General features: G+C 50.5%; 2 protein-coding genes and 1 long non-coding RNA gene across 8 annotated transcripts; 2 read left to right on the top strand and 1 right to left on the bottom strand.

Moving 5' to 3' along the window:
- Window positions 1–3235: 3235 nt before the first annotated feature.
- TPPP3 (tubulin polymerization promoting protein family member 3) lies at window positions 3236–6524 on the top strand. 2 transcript variants are annotated; one of them, XM_068693714.1, is made up of 4 exons: window positions 3236–3381; window positions 4645–4836; window positions 5405–5558; window positions 5711–6524. In XM_068693714.1, exons 2-4 carry the CDS (start codon window positions 4649–4651, stop codon window positions 5897–5899), a joined length of 531 nt encoding a protein of 176 aa, XP_068549815.1. In that variant the 5' UTR covers window positions 3236–3381; window positions 4645–4648; the 3' UTR covers window positions 5900–6524. The 2 variants fall into 2 exon arrangements, with proteins under 2 accessions (XP_068549815.1, XP_068549814.1); XM_068693713.1 differs by lacking the exon at window positions 3236–3381 and adding an exon at window positions 3834–3986.
- Window positions 6525–8530: 2006 nt separating this feature from the next.
- On the top strand, window positions 8531–12839 carry LOC137862055 (uncharacterized). Its single transcript, XR_011100038.1, has 3 exons — window positions 8531–8682; window positions 11949–12180; window positions 12676–12839. It is a non-coding gene; the product is annotated as an uncharacterized lncRNA (long non-coding RNA).
- LRRC36 (leucine rich repeat containing 36) lies at window positions 11720–22545 on the bottom strand. Of its 5 annotated transcripts, none has more exons than XM_068693711.1 (10): window positions 22281–22545; window positions 20896–21068; window positions 20310–20383; window positions 18758–19216; window positions 18161–18375; window positions 16516–16681; window positions 16122–16288; window positions 13949–14057; window positions 12785–12899; window positions 11720–12144 (listed from the first exon to the last, which is right to left on the bottom strand). In XM_068693711.1, the coding sequence occupies exons 3-10, from the start codon at window positions 20371–20373 to the stop codon at window positions 11943–11945; spliced, it is 1497 nt and encodes a 498-aa protein (XP_068549812.1). In that variant the 5' UTR covers window positions 20374–20383; window positions 20896–21068; window positions 22281–22545; the 3' UTR covers window positions 11720–11942. The 5 variants fall into 5 exon arrangements, with proteins under 5 accessions (XP_068549812.1, XP_068549810.1, XP_068549809.1 ...); XM_068693709.1 differs by having other exon boundaries at window positions 13949–14060; window positions 22285–22543; XM_068693708.1 differs by having other exon boundaries at window positions 13949–14060; window positions 22281–22543.
- Between the last annotated feature and the right edge of the window lie 897 nt (window positions 22546–23442).

Genomic DNA, 23442 nt, shown 5'->3' on the forward strand with positions numbered 1-23442 from the left:
CTGGCAGGGTGACCCTTGGGAAACGCTGGCACGTGTGGGACCAGCACTTGTGGCCCAGCAGATGTTGTGCTGCTCATCCGCGGAGACCAGGACATCTGCCCCACATGGATCCAGGTTAGACCGAGTCCTTCCTGTTGTTTCTCCCCGTGTTTGCTGCAATCCACCCTGCAGAAGGCTGGGCTCAGGGTTTTCAAAGGCCAGCTGCCCCGCCACCCAGGAAGCATTAATACTTTCTCTCCAGCAGGTGCCCCCGAGCAGACCTTTTGTGTTTCCTTACCTTTTGTCTGTGCAGAACCAGTCCCAAAGTCATGTATGGAGCTTTTTGTTAGCTCTGTCCACAATAAAATTTTCTATGCCTTTTGCTAAACGGTTTCCTCCTTTCCGGAGTCATTCACCACATCTATCTGCCTGCTTGATTGTCCCCAGGGTCTTTGGTCCACCTTTCCCATAAGGATGTCCCAGCCAGGCTCTGCACCTTAACCTTGGGGGGTGACAGGGGTCCCCTCTCCGTAGGACCCTATGGATGTTAGACAGGAGGCACACACCCCCTACTGTTTTTTTTTGTTTGTTTGTTTGTTTTTTGTTTTTGAGGACCAAATGCTGCAAAAACACAATTCCTTGACGCTGGATTGCATCAAGTGGGTGCTAAGGGAAGAGCCAGGCCCCGGAAGGACGGGCTCCCAGTGCTTCCAGTGCTGTGTATGGGCTCTGGTCTCCTGTGCATCCCAGGTGGCATCCCACAGAGTCGTGTGTGCGTCTCTGGTGGTTGATTTGGGCTGGGTTTTGTGGTTTTGCCACAACTGTAAGGGAGGAATGTTGAAGATGCGTATTGGGGGCACCCTGGAGTGGAAGTGGTGGCACTGAGATGCCTTTAGCTCCTGGGAGAACTGGGGTATCGCAGGATGAACCCCCAGAAATGCCCCCAGTGCCTCAGCTGAATTTTCTCTCAACACACAGACCCTCGCTTTGGGTGCCACTCGTGGTGTCCCACAAAGCCCCACAGGCTTTCCACGGCAGGCAGCAGCTCCCATCCAGGACAGCTCCCACCCAGCTCCCTCTTTTCCCCGTGCTGAGCTCATTTCTGTCCTTCAGGGTCCCCAGCACGGACACGCTGCGGGTCGGGGTGCAGGAGGTGCTCCAGTGCCCTGGCCTGGCCGTTCCCACCACGAGACACCACGGTTTCTTATCAGGAATAAGCAAGGCGTTTGCAGGAGGGTGACAGCTTCTGGAGCCCTTCCCAGCGCGGGGTTATAAATCTCGCTGGCTGTCGGCCGGCCTCACAATGCGATCCTTTCTGTGCTCGCTTTCATCTTCAGGCGCGGCTCGCTTTCTTAGTCCTCCCTTTGAAGCCAGGGTGACCTTCCTGCAGGAGTCATCCTCGATTGTGACATTTTTGGAGTCCGTTCTGCTTTGGTGACCTGCTTTGGTGAGTCGCGGGGGGGAGATGCAGAGCCCTGCCCCTCCCCAGCCCCGTGCCGTGCATCACAGCCGGGACCCCCGGCCCCCTGCCCACCCGCTGCACCTCGCCACGCTCACACCACTGCTCGGACACAGCTAAGCCCTGCTAATGCCTTCTGGACGCGCCGTTGCCGAGGTGACCGTATACATATTGCACAACCGCCGAAACACTTCCCTCTGTTTTGTAGCAACTTGCTCTATAGGAGCAGTGTTCCCACATAACCTCATCCCGCCCCAGATGCGGCGGAGCCAGCGACTCATTCCTGCGAGATAACTCCGCCGAGCCGGCGGTGCCCGGCCCCGTGGGAGGTGAGGAGGACGCAGGGGTGCACGTCCCGGCACGTGTGCGCGCTCCAACCTGCATCCACAGCGCCCTGAGGCCACTGCAGCACACCAGGGCTTCGTACAGAGGTGGTAGCACCGGTGACCCCAATCCTGTTTGCTGGGGTTAGGCACGGTCCTAGCAGAGGTGAGCCTGGCACCTGGCTTGCCGCGTCCCTGTGACACCAACCTGTGAGCCCCAGGACTTCTGGGGAGTTGCACAGCTCATTGAGCACCTGGGAACATCGCGATCTTTTCTGGATATCTCCAAAAATAAAGGGTCCCTGGGGGTCCAAGCATAGAGCTGCATCTCTGCTCCTCTCTCAGTCATGCCACAGGACCTGCGTGACCTCCTCCGCGGCTCCTGTCCCTGCCACGGGCTCCGGACCAAGCCCCAGCCTCCTCCTGCGCTTCCTTTTCCGGGCTGCCGCAGGAGCAGCAGGAGCCAGCCAAGGACCTGGCTGCCGTGGCCACTTCGGCGTGCTCCGTCCCGACGGGGCTGTCACGGTGACAACAAATGCACAACAAACCCCAGCCCTTAGAAACCGAAACCTGACCTGCTCAACCCGCCCGTGGGACGGCGCCGGTGGGGCAACGTGTCCCTCCGGGCTTGGTGCCCCTCTCCTGGCGCTCACCCAGCTCTCCAGATGTGCCTCCACTTGGGGATACCGATATCATATCCCTTGGGGATCCAGATGTGCTGCCCCAGGGCCAGCACCTTGCTCCGTGTGGCAGGCCCAGTGACTGTCCTCTCCTTGGGGCACGCAGTGGCTCTTCTGAGCTCTGTCCTTGGAGGTACTCAACAAGAGATGGTCCTGGGTGGCCCTGGTGGACCAGAGGACCTCGAGTCCCTTCCCACCTCCACCACGCTGTGACTCTGTGATGCTGGGACAGGTCAGAGGGTGCTCAGTGACCACTGTCCCATGGTGTGAGCTGTGTCAGGGCCTTATCCTGCGGGATGGGGCGTGGAGCAGTCCACAAACTCATGGGGTTAGCTCAGGGCGTGCTTGGCTTTGCAGTAAAAGTATTGGGCTTTTTTTCCTATTCTCCAAGCAGGGAAAAAATAAAATAAAATAAAAATAAAAGCACAACCAACACAAATGCACAAACAAACAAACAGAAACGAGCCAGAAAAGCCCAATTTCCTCCTAGCTGCCACTCTGCATCTTCAATCACGTAAAAGCTTCCCTGCAGCCTCTGAAAGCTGGGCTGGGGGGACGGGATGTGCAGAGGTGTCTTGGTGACAAACTGCATCTCCTGGGGCCTCCTGAAGCCGCCCAGGAGCCTGGTGCCCACCCCAAGCACAGGCGAAGATGCCTGAGATTGGTCTCGGGCTGTGGCACAGCAGCTCCTGCCGAGGCATCACAGGGTGACCAGAGACCAAACCCCACGAGCGAGGACAGCAGCAGCATCCACACCACCTCCTCCCCCCCCAGCCGAGCAAACCCTGCTCAGCCAAGGAGGAGAAGAAAGGGGCTGGATTCAACGAGCCAGGGGCTCCTCTGCACAGCAGCAGGCTGAGACCTCGCCTGGAAGCCTTGGGAAGAGCGAACACCTCTCCGGGTGCAACAACCAGAGGCAGGAGCTCAGCACGAAGGCAGGGTAGGTGATCCGGCAGGGCGACCTGCCTGGAGCCGCGGCGATACGCGGTGCTTTGAGAAATGCACATGGAAAAGGCAGAAAAACGGAGGGCGGCTTTGGAGGCTGGGATATTGTGGGAGCGTTTTCCACACTCACGAATTTTTCCCTTTTGCGGAGCGGAGGATGGAGGGATGGAGAACGGAGGATGAAGGGATGGAGGATGGAGGGATGGAGGATGGAGGACAGAGGGATGGAGAGATGAAGGATGGAGAGATGAAGGATGGAGGGATGGAGGACAGAGGATGAAGGGCAGAGGGATGGAGCCGCTGCAACGCTGCCCCTAAAGCCACGAGAGGGCTCCGGGCGCACCAACAGCTCCGGGTCCCCCCGGGGCAGCTCCTCCGCGGGGTCCCCCCCGTTCCTCCCGGCTCCCCCCGCCCAGCACCGGGCCGGGCGGGGTCCGGCGGCCGCTTCCCCGTGCGGGGCGGGCGGGAGGGGGCGGCCCCGGCGGCTCGGGCGGGCGCGTCCCGGGGCCCCTCCCGCTGCCGGGGGCCGGCGCGGAGCCAGCCCGGGGCCTTAAACAGCGGCGGCGGCGGCGCCCCGCGCCCAGAGAGCGGCGCCGGGAGGTGAGTGCGGGACCGGGACCGGGACCGGGACCGGGACCGGGACCGGGACCGGGGTCGGGGCGGGCGGGGACGCCGAGCAGCGCGGCTCCGGGGCTGGGACCCTCCCTAAAAAAAAAGGGTCTGCGCCCCCAAATGGTCTGGGACACCCCAAAAGGGGGCTGGGGCCACCCACACCCAAGGGCTCGGTGCCCCCCCCGGTGCCCCCCGGTGCCCCCCGGTGCCCTCCGGTGCCTCCCGGTGCCCTCCCGGTGCTGCCGGGGCGCGGCGGGGCCGCGATGCTGCCCCCCCCTCCTGGGGTCCCTGCCCTTAGCGACGGTCGCTAGGGGCACAACCCCTCCTTAGCATCCGTCGCTAGGGGCACAGCATCTCCCCTAGGAACGGTTGCTAGGGGCACAGCATCTCCCTATCAACCGTATCCAGGCAGCAGCAGAGGCGCTGGGCGGGGGGATGCGGCTGCTCCCCCCAGGGTGGATGCTCGGCATCGGCAGCCCCCGGGGCTGGTGGCCCCACTCGGGAGCTTTCAGCACCCCGAGGGCTGTTGGTGCCTGTGACAGCATCGGGGGCATGGGCTCAGGCAGAGCGCTGAGGCTGCCGCCTGCTTGCTGCCCCCCCTGCCCCGCTGGTAACGGGGTCCCCTCTGCCCCCCCCCGTCCCGCAGCCCCATGGCTGGGAGCACGGAGATGGCGTCCCTGGAAGAGAGCTTCCGCAAATTCGCCATCTACGGCGACACCAAGGCCACGGGGCAAGAGATGAACGGGAAGAATTGGGCCAAGCTGTGCAAAGACTGCAAAGTCACCGACGGCAAAAGCGTCACCGGCACCGACGTGGACATTGTCTTCTCCAAGGTGAAGTAAGTGACCTGGATTTCGGGGTCTCCACTTGTGCGGTGAGGCCTGGGTGCCATGGTCCCCGGGGAGGTGCAGCCCTCCCCATGCCATCCATCACGGTGGAGCAGGCGCTGCCCTGGGGCGTCCTGCCTTTAGGGCTGCTTTGGAAGGACCTGGAAATAAATTAGTGTGGATTTTGGGGGCAGGAGGCTCAGATTTTGGTGTCACTCAGGTGTCAAGGCGGGCATCTTGCCATACAGGAGGATGCTTGGGGCTGTCCCGTGGGATGTGGCACAGCCCTGAGCTGGGTGACCATGGGCCTGAGCAGAGGCACCAGGGCTGATTTTGGGGACACGGTGACACCCAAAGCTGCACCAGGGTGCAGGAGCAACGATGGGTGGGGAAGCTGCATCCATAGTCTGACCCGTGCAGCCCAGCTGCATTTTGGAGGAGGCTGAGGAAACCCAGGCTGGTAGAAGAGAAATTCGGGGTCTCCCTGGTGCTATGCAGCCCCCCGCAGCTGCACCAGCAGTGCCGTTTGTAGGCGCAACGTGAGGACGTGCTTAGGGCATCCTGGTTTGGTGCTTGCAGGGGGAAGACAGCTCGTGTCATCAACTACGAGGAGTTCAAGAAGGCCCTGGAGGAGCTGGCCCAGAAGAGGTTTAAGGGCAAGAGCAAAGAGGAGGCGTTCGAAGCCATCTGCCAGCTGGTGGCAGGGAAGGAGCCCATTAATGTGGGCGTCACGGTGAGTGCCAGCAGGAGGAGGAGGGCAGGTCAGGATGGGAGGACGGGGCTCTGCCCATGGGCAAACACTTTCTGGGGCAGCACAGGGTCCCCGCGGGCTCAGGTGGGGATGGGGATGGTGCCTGACTCCTTTTCTCCCTCTCCTGAACGCAGAAAGCCAAGACCGTGGGTGCCGTGGAGAGGCTGACGGACACCTCCAAGTACACGGGCTCCCACAAGGAGCGCTTCGACGAGACGGGCAAGGGCAAGGGGAAGAGCGGGCGGGAGAATATCGTGGACAACAGCGGCTACGTCAGCGCCTACAAGAACGCGGGCACCTACGACACCAAAGTGAAGAAGTAGGGGCTGCTGCCCCTGGCGCCCACCGCCCCGCTCCCTGCGCGCCGGCCTTCGGCCATGTCAGCCTCGGGACGTCCCCGCGAGCCGTGGGGCCCGGGAGGCTGCGCTGGGGCCGGCCCCAGGCTGGCGGGATGTCGGATGCGATCGGGAAGTGGCCGGGCTCTGCCCCAGCGCCACGTCCGTCCCTTGTGCTGTGACCCCCCCCCCCCGCCCCTGCTGCTGCGCTGCTCCTCTCGGGGTGCCCCGCTGGCACCGACACCTTCCCTACCTCAGCCCCAGCCCCGGGGCACCCTCCCTGACAGTCCCAGCGGGGACCGCAGCCTGTCCCCAACCCCACAGCCCTGCTGGGGACCTGCCTTCCCCCCCCTGCTGACACCACAGCCTTCGCTTTCCTTCACCCCCACGGGGGTACCCATGGCCCGGAGCCGCTGGGCTGCTCCTGGGATGGGGCTGGCCCAGGGGACGTGGCCCGCGCCCCGCTCCGTGTTCCCCGGCCACCACCAAAGGTCCCGAAATCCCCAGAATTTTCCCCCAAGTGGGCTCCCACTGCCTTCAAGAAGCCTGAACCAAGGGGTGCTGCAGCCCCGCGCTGTGACCCGGCTCTGCAATAAAGCCCCCTCCGCACTGACGCCTCGGCTCTGGTTGTGTTCGGCGACAGCCCGTCCGTCCATCCGTCCGTCCGTCTGTCCATCTGTCCGTCCATCTGTCCACCCGCCTGCCCGCCTGCTGCTGCCGGGCGGCTTGGCTGGCCCCGGGGGCTCGATTCCTGGCTGGCCTCGAGTTGCCTGAGCAACCGCAGGCACAAACACAGCTCCTGGCTCCGGCTCCCGCTCTGTTTGCAACCAAACACGCGGGTTCCTGGTAACGTTCCCTGGGAACCGGCCGCGCTCGAGGCTTGGGCGGGTGCTCAAGGCTGGGCGCTGCCACCCACAGCACCCGTGGCTGCGGGATCGCGGCTGCCCCAGCCGCCGGGGACGTGCCTGGGGTGTGTGTGGGGGGCTCTCGGTCCCCGCTCGCTGCTCGGCTCCCTGCCAGCTCCGTCCTTCTGCATCCCATTCAGCTGCGTTTCAAAGCGCAGGGGGAGCGGGAGGCTGGCTGGCTGCTGCTGGGCTCCTCTTGGCATCACTGCCCAGCTCTGTGATGAGCTGGGATGTTTGTTCCTCCTCTGAGCAGGCCAGAGGGATGGTGGGGCTCTCTGTGCCCCAAAACAGTCCTCGCTAGCCCCCTGCCTGGGGGCTTTATCCCTCCGCTGACCCCATTGCCCAGCTGCAAAAAGGAGGTGCGAAATGCCTGGGGCTTGGCACCGAGTGCCACCCCTGTCCCCCGGCACACAGCTGGAGGATTTGGTGAGGAAGAACTTTTTGTGATGAGGCGGGCGGCCTGGCCCTGTGGGAATGATCCAGGACAAGAGCTGGTGGTGGAGCAAGGGGGGAGGACCCCATCGGGAGGCTCTGGGTGCTGTGGGGCACTGGGGACACCGGGGAGGTGCCCTCAGGGCTGCACTGCAGCAGGTTGGAGACCACGGTGCAACTCAGGTGGCCAAGCTCTTCCCCCCTCCCCTCCTTGGCTGTGCATGAGAGGGAGTTTGGAGGTGAAGATGGATGCACAGCATCCCTCACCCTGCCAGTGTCTGTGAGGCTGGATGGGAACGGGGCTGGGCGGTGGGGACAGGGATGGTCCCACAGCCTGACCACCCCACCCAGCTGGAGGCACGGTCCTGCCAAACCAGCCCCAGGGGAATTAGCACTGGAAAAGACACAGACAGATCTAAGAGAGATCTGAAAATAAGTCAGCCCTCCCCTGAAGTGATGGAAATGGCTTCCTGGGAACGACGAGATGCTTCTCACGGGGAGAGGCACAAGGACCATGCTTCAGACAACACCCCTCAAACACCACTCTTTGTGACTACGGCAGGCAGGAAAAATCTAACCTGAAGCTATAAGGAGGAGGGAAATTAAAGGCTACAGGAGGATTGCATTCTGCTGAGAAATGAGCAAAAAAACAGTCCCAGAGGGCGACTCTCCTGATAGCTCCCAGTATGGCCTAGTAGGAGCAAGGATCAATAGCCCGGGATGTTCCTGCAGAGCTGGGAGTAGGCTCAGGGTGGTGCCCATGACCACGAGACCCCCCGTGAGGAAGGAGAACTGCTGGTAAAGGATGGACACCATCAGGCACGGTGGGGTGAGAGCATGGTTGTCGATGAATGGTCAACCTGGTGAGGAGCGGGCTGGCCAATGTCACTATGAGGCCCCAGTCTAAAATGTGGGAAAGGTCCTGGTGATCAGGGAGATTTGAAAGAGGCAGATGTCAAATCCCACTTCAGAAAGGGCGAGGAGGAGAATCTGGAGAATGACTCCAGTCCCTGAGCGGGTGGTGAAGGAAATGCTCCTGGAAGCTATTTCTGGGCACGTGGAGGACCTGAACAACCCCACTGCCTTCTACACCAAGCAGCCAGCTGGGTGGATGACAGGAGACCAGGGGATGTTCATCTGGATGTTGGTAAGGCCTTTGGCTTCATTTCCTCCATGAGAGACAGCAACTGGATGCTGGATGGAGACCTGGTTGGGCCACCAGGCTCAGACTGGCCAGCTGATGCTGATGATTCACATTCCTCAGGGATCAGCTGTAGGGCCGACACCATTTAGCACCTTCTCAACGAGCTGGTGGGGTCTCAGCAGGTGTGTGCCTGATGCCAAGTGGATGATAGAGGTCAATCTGCTGCAGGTGGGGCCAGAGAGGCTTCAGCAAGCCTTGGGCTGCAGGGAACCTCCCGGAGCTGGGCAAAGGTAAGGGGGAAAGATGAGGGAACAGGGAGGTGATGGGGTCAGTGGGTGCCCTACGGCAAACTGGGTTAGCGAGGGGGTCCCCTGGGAGCAGGGGTCTGGCTGTGAAGCCTGAAGGGGTGTCAACGTGGTGCTGAGACAGCAGAGATCCCAAAAGTTGGTTGCTTTCTGTGATGGAAAGCGACACAGCCTGTGCAAAGGGCTCGCAGCCACTTCCCCCGCGTTAATGAATCTGCGCTGGCCAAGCCTTTGCTCGGAGGCTGGCTCCACACCAGGTCAAGAAAGACGCTCCAGAGCCAGCACGTAATTCCCTTGCAGTGGAGGAGCCAGCGGGCGGAAGGTGTCCCAGCCAGGATTTATGTTGCTTGCATTGATCGAGGCCCCAAGCACCAAAGCCCTTTTTCTCCTTTCCATTTGCTCCTTCCCCTTGGCCCTGGTCCCTGCATCCCACACCTCGCACCTCTCACCCCTCTCTGCTGCCACAAGCACCTGGTGGCTGTCTCCTCCCAGCCAAACCACAGCCTGGTGTGGTTATTTATGATTGTAGCTGTGAAACGTGTTCGTGACAATCCAGAGGAGAAAATACGGGACAGCAAGAGCAAATCCACAAGCTGCCATTAGCATCCCAGGAAGAATTGCTGGGGTTAGAGGAAAGAATTAAAAAAGAGGGGGCAAAGTCCTCTCAGCAGGGGCATGATGAATATACGGAGTCCTCTAATTCCTGGTCTTCAGTACAGGTAGTTTTGTAGCTGCTAACCCCAAGTGCTAATTAACGGTTTTATTCCTTGTTAATTTATCATCTTCTGTCTCTTTATGCAAGCTGATTTTTGGCTCTTTCCCATCGCATGCTCAAATTAACTCGAGACTCCTCCTGGCGTGCAGCAGGCAGGTCCCTGGGCTATGAGGCCCTGCTGCATGTCCCAGATCTTGGTTTCCAGAGGGCAAAGCCCCTCTGTAGGGTGGGGATGGGGTGGCCTTCCTCTCTGCAAGCCAAATCCTACTGGCAGGTCACGTTTGCTTTACTCAGGTGCCCTTCACAGCAATATCCAACAATCCAAACCATTTTCTCCACTATCACCAGCACTATCCAGTGCATGCAGCACCACCCATGGATGTTGTCAGGTTTAACTCAGGATACCAAAACAAAACAAAACAACAACAAAAACCACGCCTCGTATAAGTGATCTTCCTGCTTTAATGGGCATCAGGAGCCAGGCTGCTTGACAACGAAAAAGATAAAGGAAAGACAAGATCTTCCACTCCAAATAACTCCTTAAAAACTTGCTTTATGGTGGCCTAATACAGGAACAATCCATAGGTCTTCTATTTAGCAGAAGAAGCTAGACAGTTAGAAAGACTCTAGCTGGAAATAAGGCACAACTTCTTATAGATTATGCTAATTTTAACCACTGGATGAGCTATCAAGGGAAGAAACAGAATCTGCTTTTTTGTGTGGCTATTTCACCAAAACTGATTGTCGTTTATAAAGAGAGGATGTGCTTTTGGTTTGATAGCACCCCAGCATGCACAGGAAGGGCCTTCTTCACCAGGGGATCCAGTGGATTCCTTTGGTAAAAAAAAAAGATCCAGTGGGTAACGTGGCTAATGATGGGAAGCTTATGATTTAAATTAAACGAAGTCAGCCAGTGTTTGATCTGAAGCCTTCCTGGGTTCCTTGCTAGGGCGTCATTAGGTTCATGTAAATAAATCAGACGCCGAGGCCAGGACAAATTATCAGTGTCTGGCAGCGAGACATAAGCTACTCCCTCTCCGTAAATTTCCGGGCCTCTTGGCACCGCTGAAGCCCTGTGGGAATGCCAGAGTGAGCTCTGTCCTGGAAAATGTGCATGCTGCTTTGATGAACTGCTCAGCAGAGGTAGCAGGGGGCTGCAGCGTGGGCACAGCTCCGCAGCCTTGCCTCGCTGCGTGGCCGCTTTGGGAACGAGGCAAACTCCTGATGGCAGCAGCCTGAGAGCTCTGAGATTTTGCTTCTACTGAACCTGATATTCACTTCTTATATACACAAAATTATTATTGTCCTGGAGATGCCTCACCAGACTGGGCAGCAAGAAAAAGAGTGTGGTTTAACCTACAGCCCCACATCCATGGAAAGGGTAATGCTAGCCAGGTGGGACGTTACCCAAACAGGACCTTAAATTTCTTCAGTACAAGGTAATTCTCTGTCACCAGGTTACTTCCCTAGAGAGTTTCTAGGCTACTCTAAAATCACGTGGGGCAATGCCTGTACTAAAAGAAGGGCTTCACACTTCTAACAGCAAGCTTCGTGCCTGGGACTAGGGTTCTGGCTCCTCTGAGAGTTCATTTTTCTCTGGGGTGAATGATTTGGCCAGAGATACTGATGAAGAATGATCATCCTCAAGGACATAGGTTCAGACCCAGAAGAGTGAGGCAGCGTTTGCCAATTAGCCCAGCAAGACCTTGCCCTTTGTCCCTGTGTAGGAGGAGCACAAGGAAGAACTTACAGATGTTGTTGTTCCAAGAAATGCTGTTCTTCTGTGTGGCAGCTTGCACTGGAATACACTTGAAGAGGAATGCAGTAAAAAAAAAATACAGTGCATGCACTTGGACATGCATGGGAGCTGCGGGTGGTGGCAATGCAGGACAGGGCTCACTCCACCCTCACCGAGCATCCCTCTGCTGAGTGCACTGCACTCAGTGCAGATCCTTGGCCTCACGCCAGGCAAAACAGCTTCCTCGTCTAGTTGTACCTGCCCTGCCTTCCTCGGTACTTTTCCATTTCACTGTGAGACTGACAGACAATGTGTTCCAACAGTAAATTGTGTTCAGACAAGATTCAGAGAACAGCTTGTATCCTGGTGGGTCAATGACTTCCTCAGAGGTATAAATCTAAACCTGGGACTAGGACTTCAAGTGTTTGCAGACAGTGCCCTGAGATATTGGTTTGAATATCAATGTGACATGCGATATTTCATCGCCAGCTACACGTTGCCAGCACTATGCTGGAATATTGATTCAGTACCATTTTAGAGTGAATTGAATTAACTAAATTACCATCCTCTCAGCACAGCACGATCTCAGATGAAATTTTATTATACAGGACTCATCCCCACTTTTTGTTAATGTAATAAACATGGCAGAAGAAGACAGGGGAAGATAGGAGCAGGAAGATGCTGAGAAATTGACCAAAGCAAGGATTAGATTCACCAGCTTTAAATGCAGCAAGAGATTTCATACAATCTAAAAATGAACACAATCCATATTTAATGTCTGTTTTGTTCCCTTTACAGAGGACAATTGCATAATTGCTCTGAACTCCAGTACTGACTAGAGCTGTATGCTGATGGTACCGACGCAGTTCTTTCTAGTGGGGACGGTGTCTCACGACTGGTGCATTTTTCAGAAGGAAGAGGTGCTTTGTGAACAGTATGACTGTTTCCTTTACTCAGCTGTTGCAGCAGGAAGTTGTTTGTGGACACTAAAGACCTGGGAAAGATTGTTGTGGAAAAAAAGATTAAAATGGTGAGCATGCATTCTGTAGAGGGAACCTGCTACGATTAGGAACATTTTTCCAAAACTGATATACTGATTTCCATTTACTCAAAGTCATATGAAAAAAAAAAGTTGAAATTTGTACTTAAACCTCTGTGTTTCGAGACAACCACAACTACAGCTATGACTCATTTTAAGATTTTGTGCCTAACTGGCTTACAATGATTTATAACCGACAGGAACCATTCAAACTGTCGTAGAGATTGGTAGCGTGTGCTGAAACAGCTGGAAGCCGACTAGCAGAGTACTATGATTGCAAAAGACAAAGACTCTGGTCTCTGATTTTGACCTGTGATGCTTTTTCTATAAAAAAAAAAAAAGCAGTTTCAGCACACATGGAATATCCCTGACTTTCCACTCATTGAACTGGCACTTTCGTATCTTGGCTTAGAAGTCTGTAACCTCAATGTGCTTCAGTGCTTGCTCATGTGTCAAAGCCCTGAATTCATGAATTTGCCACTGCAGGGGTACAACGATAAGCACACGTGAACTAGGACTGGAGGAGTTCTGCTGGGACACAGGTGCCACCTCCTGTTGTGACTCTGCTTGTTCCGTACCTGAGGCCAGCCCCTACCTCTGGCTCTCCTGCAGAAGAGCCACCATCTCCTGGAGTCCGGTAAGCTGTTTCACTTCCAGTCTTAGGAATTCCACCTGGGTACTCAGCTGGTTGTTCTTCCAAAGCAACTCATCTTAAGGAAACATGGTGAGAAGTCTGAGCAAAATCACCAAAAGCCGGTAAACGCATTTTTAATAAAAGCAATTCTTGATGCTAATGCGTAACAGAGTAAGTTACTATGAGCAATATTAATAACAGCCACAGTTATTATTACTATCTCTTTTGTTCAAACCCTAGGTTGAATCTGTTCTAGGCACATTTTTGGATCAAAACTTTTTTGATGTACTGCTGTACTGAGCATGCCTCTAACAGGACTGTCTGTTCTGGAAGACAAGGGGAATTGTGGAATCCATTGGCTGGAGGTTACACTGAACAAAAAAATCACTAGAGCAGCCTGTGAAGGGTTGTGGTCCTTTGTTACACAAAGCTTTTAAAACTCAGGGCTGAAGGACTGGCTAAAATGCATCCTGCAGTGACCCTGCAGCACCCAGGACACAGAACTGTATGGCCGCTGCTACAGGGCAGCTCAGAACAGATGCTCAAACCTACTTGGCCATCAAACTTGTGAGGCTATCTCCAGTTACACAGCAGCTGTCACCGTGCATACTGACTACTAAAGTGCTGGACAAATGGAGATTAAGGCTTGGACCACTGTCAGGTTGACTGTAAGGCTAGGACAGATTGAAAATATCAGAAAGTTATCTTCAGTTTGTGGGGAAGCTTGTGCTGGTCTGTCAGCAGTAAAGGAAGCCATCCGATTACGTTAGTGTTTCCTTGTTACATTAATCTTTTTCTTATTGCACAGTGTATAAAAGCTCCTAGAAAATGCATAAGTGGCATAGCTGGTACTGGCATAACGCATGAATGGTTGCATTGTGACCGTTCTTGTGAGCCTTGTAAGGCCACATCAGCCACCATTTACTTGATGTACCATAGCCCAGGGGGCTATAAATGAATCCTTCCACTTCTAAAAGAATAGCTTGTACAGCTGCTAAGGAGAAGACCCCAGTTTCATTCCTTACTCTTCACAATCATTGTGAGCTTACCTTGAAGCAGAAAACAAAAGTAATTTGAACAGTCACATTGCTCACAATAAATTAAAGCTAAGTCATTTGGCCCTACCGTACATGGATGCTTGGTTCCTTTGGATGTGATAACTTGAAGCAGCAAGGTGATCCATCTTGTGTAATGTGGAAGCTGAGACATGACTTTCCACCAGTCCTTTTTCTTGCTGCTGCAACAAATATTCCAGTTGTGACAAGATAAAACAAAACCAACACAATACAATACAAGAAAACAACAAAGGGTTCCTGAATCAAGTTAGTGTTAAGAGAAATGAAACACTCTTCTGCAGTTTTGCCAATACCCGTTAAGATCCTAGAAGCCTTTCCAGTGATGCTGCTGAGCCCTCTGAACGGCGATAATGACAATGAGTGTAACATGGCATGAATTTAAGTGAACCCTTATGTCACTGCTTTGAAGTATTTGTTTGGAACACACTAAAGAAAAAAGCCATTTTCAAAGCATAGGTGTACAAGAATAACCTAAACAAACAGTAACATCTGAAACACAAAAAGATATCCAGGCATTTTGGCAGGGAGCTTAGGTGATGTCAGAAAACAAATCTAAACAGAAATGTTTCTATGGATTTATTTTTTTTTGAGAACTAATTGGAAACAGATTTTAGGTTTGGATTTAAACTTATCCTTGCAGCATCTGCAATGCTATCCCTGCGCTATGCATTTTAGTCTCAAGGAGTACAAGTTTGAGGCTGTGGAGCAAAGGAAGGAAAAACCTGGCATCTTCCTGCTCACATTATTGCCATGGGTTTAGCTGGTGGTCTTGAGAAAGTCATTTGACATGGTTTTTCCTGGGATTTTTAGCCAGTAGACTTCAAAGTAAATTACAAAATCAAAAGAAAGTCCTATTCTTTGTGCTCTCTTCTTCCTGCCCTCATAAATTAGCATTTTTTGCCCTACTGGGACAGAGTTTTGAGAGCAATGAAGAGCTCAGCATAGGCCAACATCACAACGGGATGATCCAGGGCTGTTCTCTAGGTGGACTGCACAGATTTTGAACTCCTAGAAGGACAGGTATCTTATTGAACCCAATCATCTCATTTGCTGTCTCAGTGTGTTAGATCCACTGAGAGAGACCAGTCTTCCATTGGATCAAGATATTAATTCATTTTGTTGCAACTCACGGCCACACATTCGTTAAATCCAACCTGAGGAAGGGAGCAGGAGCACTGCTAGAGGCAATCTAGTGGACCAGGACTCATCCTGTCTGTGACAGGCTGCAATAAGATCGTATTGAGTAAAACAAAGCCACAGCTGAAATACATGTGCAACATCTGGGAAATGCAGTAATTTGAGCAGCTATGGCACTTGGCCCTACATGGAGGATGATAAGCTAAAACTGTTGCTAGAAGTCTTGCTGTGGAGTAGACAGGCTCACATCTTTTCTGGGTTGGACAAGAGACAAAAATCAGTAGAAACAGGCCTGTGGAGGCAGGATGATGAATGTTTGTTTGCTTGTTTTCCTGGGAACCAGAAGAAGCCAGTATGCAGCCAAACAGCTCCTCTCCGTGGCAGCTGCCCGACCAGCACAGACACTGTTAAATAATGCTAGAAATGGGGGCAAAATCTGGAAAGAATTACAATTACAAACAGGATGAGCAAGAAGGTGTTGGTTGATCCCAGCACCTGTGAGAAGAAAAGGCTTCCAACCTGCCTTGCTAAGGACAAGAGGACTACTGTGTATTTTCCACCCTTATTCACCCCAGCCTCAAGGGGAAAACGTATCAGGATTTCACCACTATCTCAGAAAAACTAGAGCAAGCCCAAAGCCCTAACTACAGCCACTCAGAGATTTTCAAACAAAAGTCTTGCCAGGAGATATCAGTTCACTGAACTGGAGATACTTGCAAATAAAATATATGAGTCTCAACAAACTTCTACTACAAAAAAGGTCGGGGAGAGCAGAGACCTTGTGGGGAACCTTGGATACCCTGTCTCAGGTATTAAGGAAGTGCTCTTATTTCAAGGTGCCACAAATGTGATACTTCCCAGAAGAATCAGCCTGTTGATCCCAAATAGAAGGAGCATTCAGAATGCATGACTGAAAATCCTACTGGAAGATGTCTTTTCTCGATATAATTAAATCAGGTGATTAATCCTTTCACAATTTCATTATTACAAGGAAGTTATCCTCATTAAAAAGTTCGGGATAAGGTCATTTTCTTACTGAATTTCCATCAGTACATTGACAAAAAAAGAGAACTAAAACCACTCACCATAGCAGAATCCTTTCTATCGAATAGTTCAGTATTTTTAAGCTGAGTCCTTTGGACTTTGGGAATGTTTCTAGCTAAGACTGAAGAGGAGCGTCCAGCTGTCAGACGAGCATCCTGCTGTGGATCAGTACAAGCCACCAGGTGGAAAAGCAAGTCTTGGGCAGGAACTACAGAGATACAAAAAGATTTTAACAAAAATCTAAAAACTGTGGTGTTTTCATACATAACATTCTGCTAAGGAAAGAGTAGAACAAGGTCCCAGAATATCAGACTCGCAGTCAATAACAACAACAAAGAAGTAGAGAGGTATGGTGAAATACATCCTTGTCTTTAAACACAGATTGAGAGAAAGCAGAAAAATGTTTAAGATGAAGCATCTATATGAAAAGCTTACCAAGAAAATCCTTGTTAACCAGGAGAGATCCAGGCCCATTCCAGTGACAATCCACCAGCCTCAGGAGCTGCTGAAGGACAGCTGTAACCTTGGACTCTTTTTCACTTCCAGTGGCACTCTGACCTTCTGTGACAGCAGTATCATTACTTAGCTCACTGGAAGAAGACTAATGAGAAAAAGCCAAAGCTATTTACTTTCTCAGCTAATGTCTGCAGTACATCTGCTAGCACCTCCTGCCTTAGCTGCATGCACTTAACAGGTGCTTATGCCTGCACTTTTCCAACTGGGCACAAACAAATTAGAGGCACAGGATGAAGCTGAGTTTATGTGAAAGCATACACAAATGATCTCCAGTGGACCTGCATTTTGTACAGTTTTTCAGTAGTGTATTGCAAGTGTGCTTTTTTTCTCTCTCTGTGCAGTAACATCACACTGAAAATTCATGTTCTCTGTCCTGAAACCCCTTTTTTGGAATCACTGTTTTCCCTAGGCTCTGTCAGAGATAAACAGCCTCTCCCATTACATGTGCCTTCAGTTCCTGTAGCAAAGCAGGTGCCTGTTATTATAATTAATGGCAGTGACATTTATATAGTTCATTATCACATTTTTATATTTATTTTCAACATCCTATGGCATTGAAAACAAACTGAAGACATACACAGACAAATGGATAAAATTGTCTCTGCAGCCAACTGAATGGTAAATGCAGAGTGATGATGCAGCATAGGATTTGTTCCAGGGCTTTGCGTGTGAATGGGATGAACAGGACACAAAAGAGAGCCCATACAAGCCAAGAGCTAAAGGACAGGTGCTCAGAGGCTTGTATAATGTATAGCATGATACAGGGATGGGGAAAAAGGTTATATAAAATGTCTGCCTGCATTGCTCTGAAGCACAAACAGTTTAAGATTGAAGAAACTACCCCGTCTGACCCATTTGATGCTTGTTCTATACTCCTGCCTGTTATATCTGTACTGAACATAGGAAATGACCTGTATAAATGTAGAGAAGGAAGACATCCCCTTAACTTCGGATACTGAGAGACAGAAAACCCACTGTCTCATTCTTACTTCACTGTGAAAAAATGGTTCTCATTATAAGTCTCTCTGCTCTTCAGTTGTTAATGTTCAATTGTTGATCCTTGCGCAGGCTCCCCACTATGTGCTGCTGTAGCAGCCTAGAGGCTCCTAACTTATGTCAGCCTGAAGTAGCTGGCAGGAGGATGAACAGTGAAGGCAGCAGAGACACCAGGGAACTACTTTGTTCATTGTGGCTTCTCTACTTCACATGCACACAGGAAAACAAGATGCACATCTCATAGAAGTGGCTATAAATTACTACAGATTGAGAGTGCTCTTCGGTAATATCCTAAGATCAGTTAGAGGTGCTCAGGACAACTGTACAGGCTGCTTGCTGAAAAATTATCACAGTACTGCCAACACTGGCTCTACACAGTTCAACTGCTTTCAGACTGCTGGAGCAGCAGTGGATGGTTTTAGGTAGTTTTGTGCTACTGGCTTTTGAAGACGCAGAAGCTATTTCGTATTATCTGTACAGAACATTTTTATACTAGGAGATTTCTGTTAGCATCTCAATTTACACCTATGCATTTGTGAAGAACAATGACAAGTAATACAATACTTGCCTCCTTGTGAGAGTCTTTGAAGCAACAAATGGGAGACATCAGGGAATGCAGGGTCTCACTTTGCTTATATTCCACTCTAGCTGGGCTGGAGGACCGGCGAGCTGCAGGTTCTCTGACCTTCTCAGGTACTGAAGGTAGCATGGCTGGTTTCATCATTATAGACTTCAAGTTCTCCAGTAACACTTTAGCTGATAATGAAGTTGCATCTCTGAACCCTGCAGATAAAGTACAAAAAATGACTGGCTAGTAGAGCAGAGCTACGGATTAGAGGCATGCAGTTTGACTATAAAGGACCACATCTTCACAAAGACACACATTTTCAAAAGTATATAGGGGATTATCCCTTTTAAACACCAATGTCTTGTTGATTTCAGCATAAATCAGTCATCCAAACGCCATCAAGGATCTGTGTTTTTGACTGTCAACAAGCTGGATAGAAGTGTGTATTTCACTTAGAAGAGTCCTAAAATTAATCTGTTGACCACAGATTTTGGAAATGAAATACATGAAAACAACTTCATAATAGTCTGAGATTAGGAAAGAAAAAGCCTCTTGCAGGTACTTTTTTTTTTTTTTTTTTTTTTTTTTTTTTTTTACCTGGCTTGATGTTTAAAGGATTTTTGTGTTTAATCTCTGTTTCAGTGAGCTGTGTGAGTGTACTGCCACTGGCAGTCTGCGAAGACGTATTCATTTCTGTAGGAAGCCTCCCACCATAAACCCTGTGGCCCTCGATCCTCTCGCCACTCTGAGGTTTCTGGGCAAGGTGCCCATGCTGGGGAGAAGAGGTCACAGAGACATGGTAAAAATCATCAAAATTGCTTAGTCTGGCATCTCTGGATGACTTATTTGAGTGATTTATATTCGTGTCACTCAAACTCAATCTCTTTGTAGAAGATACATCCTGGCTAAGTTCACAGGTGCTAGACTTCTGAATCGTGTCCATCTCTGGGGAGGAGCTGAAAGTTTTACTGTCTGAGAAGACCACGTGCAGACCTCCTGCTCTCATTTTCTCTGGGGTGCGCAGGGATGAACGCAGTTGTGAACATGATGATAGGTCTGGAAAGAAGTAAAAACATTACAGCGTGAAGAAAAAAAACTAATAACTGCAACACAGTCATATAAAGCACATTTTGACTTGTGTTTTCCTTCCAATCTTAGATAAGAGAAAGAAACTAGACCTCTTAATAACACCTGTGTCCACAGTATGACTTCTGTTGCTGCTGTATCATGCTGCAAAGGTTCAGGAGTACAACAGGATAAACACTCAATAGACTGCCAAAACCACATAGATTTGAGGGTTTTAGGATTGCTGGAATCAGTGTAGAAAAGTCATTTCAATGGGTCAATATGGCATACGCAGAAAGGGAACACTCGATTTGCCACCATTAGGCTGAAACTCACTTGGAAAATTCAACCTGAGCTGGACTCCAGTACAGAAATTGGAAAAATACATTAAGTTAGCTACCTGTGGCTTGATGTGTGTTAGAAAGGAAATCATTGGAAGCAGGGAGAATGTTTTTTCAGGAGAGATTTAAAAAAAAAAAAAAAGAAAATAAAGAGTTGGTCTGACCGTGGAGATAAGACATGATAACAAAGATAGGTCCTCTCCCTAGCAGTAAAATCTCCCCAGCATGGAACAGGCATGTGTGCCTCTGTCAGACCCTTTCCAAATCTTCAAGAGCTTCCTTTCCACTAGCTGCAAGAGCAGCCACAGACAGCACAGTTACCCACCAGGATTTAAGACTTCTCTAAGCTTTAGGTTCTTTCAATGCTTTATTTCCTTTTTGTTTGTATTTTCCAAGTGACTGTCCTTTGGAATACAACAAGAATGAGAAATCCCACCAGTCTAGTTTGGGATCAAACCCTAAGTGAGCACAGATGCATTCTCTAAAGATTTACAGTTTAATGTTTAGCTAAGTATAGGTAAAGCTCATAGCATAGGCACTGTTTAAACACAGAATCTGTCTGATAGCAAAGCTTTTAAACTGTGAATGGATTCAAACCAGAGAGGACAACAGTGACCATCCAGCCTCCTGTATAACCCAGGGCACAGAACTACCTTGAATTAACCATACACAAGAAATCCAACTTTGACTAAAACATTCGCAGTGTCAAAATCTCGCTGTATTGATTATGCAACGAAAAGTACCAGTTTTTGTGCTGGCATCTTTAGATACTGAAGACATCCTTCTGCTTACTGCGTGGCTCTTCATTATATTCTCCCTAGAGCAGCAACATAAAACAGTTGATTTAATGGAATTTTAAGTGGAGTTAGGTATAAAACATGAGTCTGACCAGCAGGAGCTGGTGGATAACACAATTAGACTCTTTACATCCACATTGTACCCTGGCGCACAGTTGAAGACACATCATGCTTGAATGTATGTACAACCCCCAAAATTAAGACAAATACTAGTCCCAGAATGAGGTTATTGTTTCATACATTTATTTATATATTAGCATTTAATTATGTATTCAGTTCTGTTTATTAATTTATCAATAGCTATTCATAATCCAAAAGGATTTTTTTAATGTTATCTGCCATTGTTTAGCATTAGTAAATACAATTACCTTAAAAGCCTTGAAAAAATTTGTAGATTGATTTTGTTTGCTTGCAGAATTGGTATAAACCATTAAAATGATGGTGATATGAACATTTCCAACCTACCTAATTTTCAGTTACTTTTCACATCTGTGAAGCAGCAGCTGTTTAAATTGCATTTCTAATAACTCACCAGCTCCGTGCACACAGCTGTAACCCGTGAGATCAGCTAATTTCCCCAGCATTCACCCAGACCAGGTGAGAAGAAGGATGTTGCAGTGGAATGCGCGGGTTTCTTTTGTCTCTCTGGTCTTTGAATTCATTTGGTTGTCTTTCATCTGGATTTCTAGAACATGATTCCTTCAGCTGAAAAGTAAGGTGAGCTACTCTGAGATCTTCCTGGAGGCTTAGAGTGGGATCTTTATCTAAAGCCCTTCTTAAAATTCCCTGCTCTCTGGTTTTTTTTTGGTGAAAACTAAAAGTATTGCATGCTAATGATGATTAGTCAGGTAATGAAACGTTATGTTCTTATCTTTTTTATTATTATTATTCCTCACCCTTGATTTACACCTTCTTTATATTTTATCTAAGAGAAATGACATGAACAGAATGTGATTAACAAAATCTATCAAATTACCATTGTGTTTTTAAGGTAAATCAGCACCCTGCCCCTTCTAATGGGCGGCAGTAGGGTCTTATAGTGAACCTCACAGCTGAGTTCCCTTGTCCTCTGGCTGTTACAGAGGTCAGAAAAAACATCAAATGCTAGTAAAATACACCCTGAAGTCACTCATGACAACTGATTTTAAAACAGAGTCTCTCTAGAGCACACATCTTAATACTAGAAGATTAGCGTGCTGTTTGTAACTACAATAGTGAATTTAAATGGGATGTGATCACCAGACATAGAAACGCTAACAGTTTCTAAGGAGATATGCTTTCATGGACTTAAATAAAACCAAGGGTCCTTGCTCCTGAATCACTTCTGGATTTTATAATGCCACTGGGGAAAAACACCACCACCACCAAGTAATGTTTAAATCATTATTTTCAGCAGTAATTGAGGAAACGGAAAAGAAACTGAGGTGCAGCTTTGTATAGATAACAGCCTTTTATTTTATAGACTTGTCCTGGTGCCTTTTGTATTCAGCTGTCTCATTTTTGGGGTCAAATAATGCAGAATTTCTTCCCCTGCTGAACCGAGGCAGCTCTGGGCGCAGCAGCAGCAACCTGTTCTGGCTCTTCACCCTTTAACCCATCTTCGCAGCCGTAATTTAGCGTTAGATCAGAGACCACCGAGGGTAAAACAAAATCCTTTTGGGGCCACTTTATATTTCGGGTGGTCTTTTCATCACACTTTATAGTACAAGCGCTACTTTAAAGTTCCTTGTGTACACATATCTTGTGGTTAGCAATGGTAGCAACAGGATTGCGGCTTGCTTTTTGTCGAGGAGCACCAAGAGCTGCGGTCCCACAGCCAGGGCAGCCCTACACGCCCCCACTGCCAGCATTCCCGGCCCCATATGGCACAAGGGGGCTCCAGACCCCTCACACCCCGTCCCCCAGCCCGGCCGGTACCTGCCTGGAGCCCGGGGCGCTCCCGCCGCAGGCCTCGCCCGTTGCCCTCCCGGCCGTTGCCCGGCACCCGCGGCTGAGGCGCGGCCGCCATGGTAGGGGCAGGGCCGGGGGAGGCTCCGCTTCCCTTAGCCGGCCCCGAGGCTGCTTGTGGGGGGCCGGGGGGCTCGGTCCTCGTTCCTCGGTCGGCCCCCAGCTGGCAGCCGGCCCGTGGGCATCGGGGGCTGGCTGGAGGAAGCGGCCTGAGAGGGGCTGGCAGTGGGGAGGTGATGGTGAAAGATGGGGTGGGGACAAAAAATCCTATAGCGGCACCCCAAATGGATCACTTCTTGCTGGTTTCGTGAGCAAGATCAGCCCGAGGTCCTGCTGGCCACCAGAGCCTTCCTGAGGGAGCTGGGAGCAGCGGTGTGTGCTGTTTTCTGCTGCCCCTAAATGCTGGGAATGAGCCTTTAGAAATACCCAGGCTTTGGTCACTTTTTAAAACTAGTTTTCATCTTTCTTGCTTGGCCAGATCTTTCACGTTTTCTCCGCAAATATTTGTTTTGAAATTGCCAGGTGCTATCAGCGTTACAAAGCTGAGAACATCTGTGAAAAAGCCGAGGCTAAGAGCACTTTGCGGCCAGCGTAACTGTGGTTCTGCAGCATTGCCACAGTGACCACCAGCAGCACCTTCAGCTTTGATTTGCAGCTCCCTCAAGAAGCTACAGTTCCTACGTTCATTAACAGTTATGTTTTTCCCCGTCCTTTTCCAGATTTCCTTTTGACTCCCTGTCTGTAGCCGCTTGAATGAGAAATAGCCTAAAAATACCACCTATTTTCCCCCACTTGTTCCTGCTGCAAGAATCGCATCCTCCATTGTCAACACAAACACTGTCTCCTTGGCTTTCCAGGCTAGCCACTGTGGCTAAGGAGCTCAGGCTGCTTTTGTTTTCAGGCTTGAATTCTGTTTTTGTAAGCCACAGACTAATACATCTCAGTGTGATACAACAACAAGAAACAGTTGGCCGCAAACCAATAACTGTGTTTCCTTCCTGCTGCTCGGAGTAGTGTGGGAGGGTATACAAGCATTTATTTGTGTTTTATTACTGTCTTGTCATAACAAAATTACTGTAGCTTACTTAGCTGGAGTTGGTTCAAACCCTAATACAAACTGTAACAATCAAGA

The sequence above is a fragment of the Anas acuta genome, chromosome 10, assembly GCF_963932015.1.
Source record: "Anas acuta chromosome 10, bAnaAcu1.1, whole genome shotgun sequence".
Classification (NCBI taxonomy): Eukaryota; Metazoa; Chordata; class Aves; order Anseriformes; family Anatidae; genus Anas; species Anas acuta.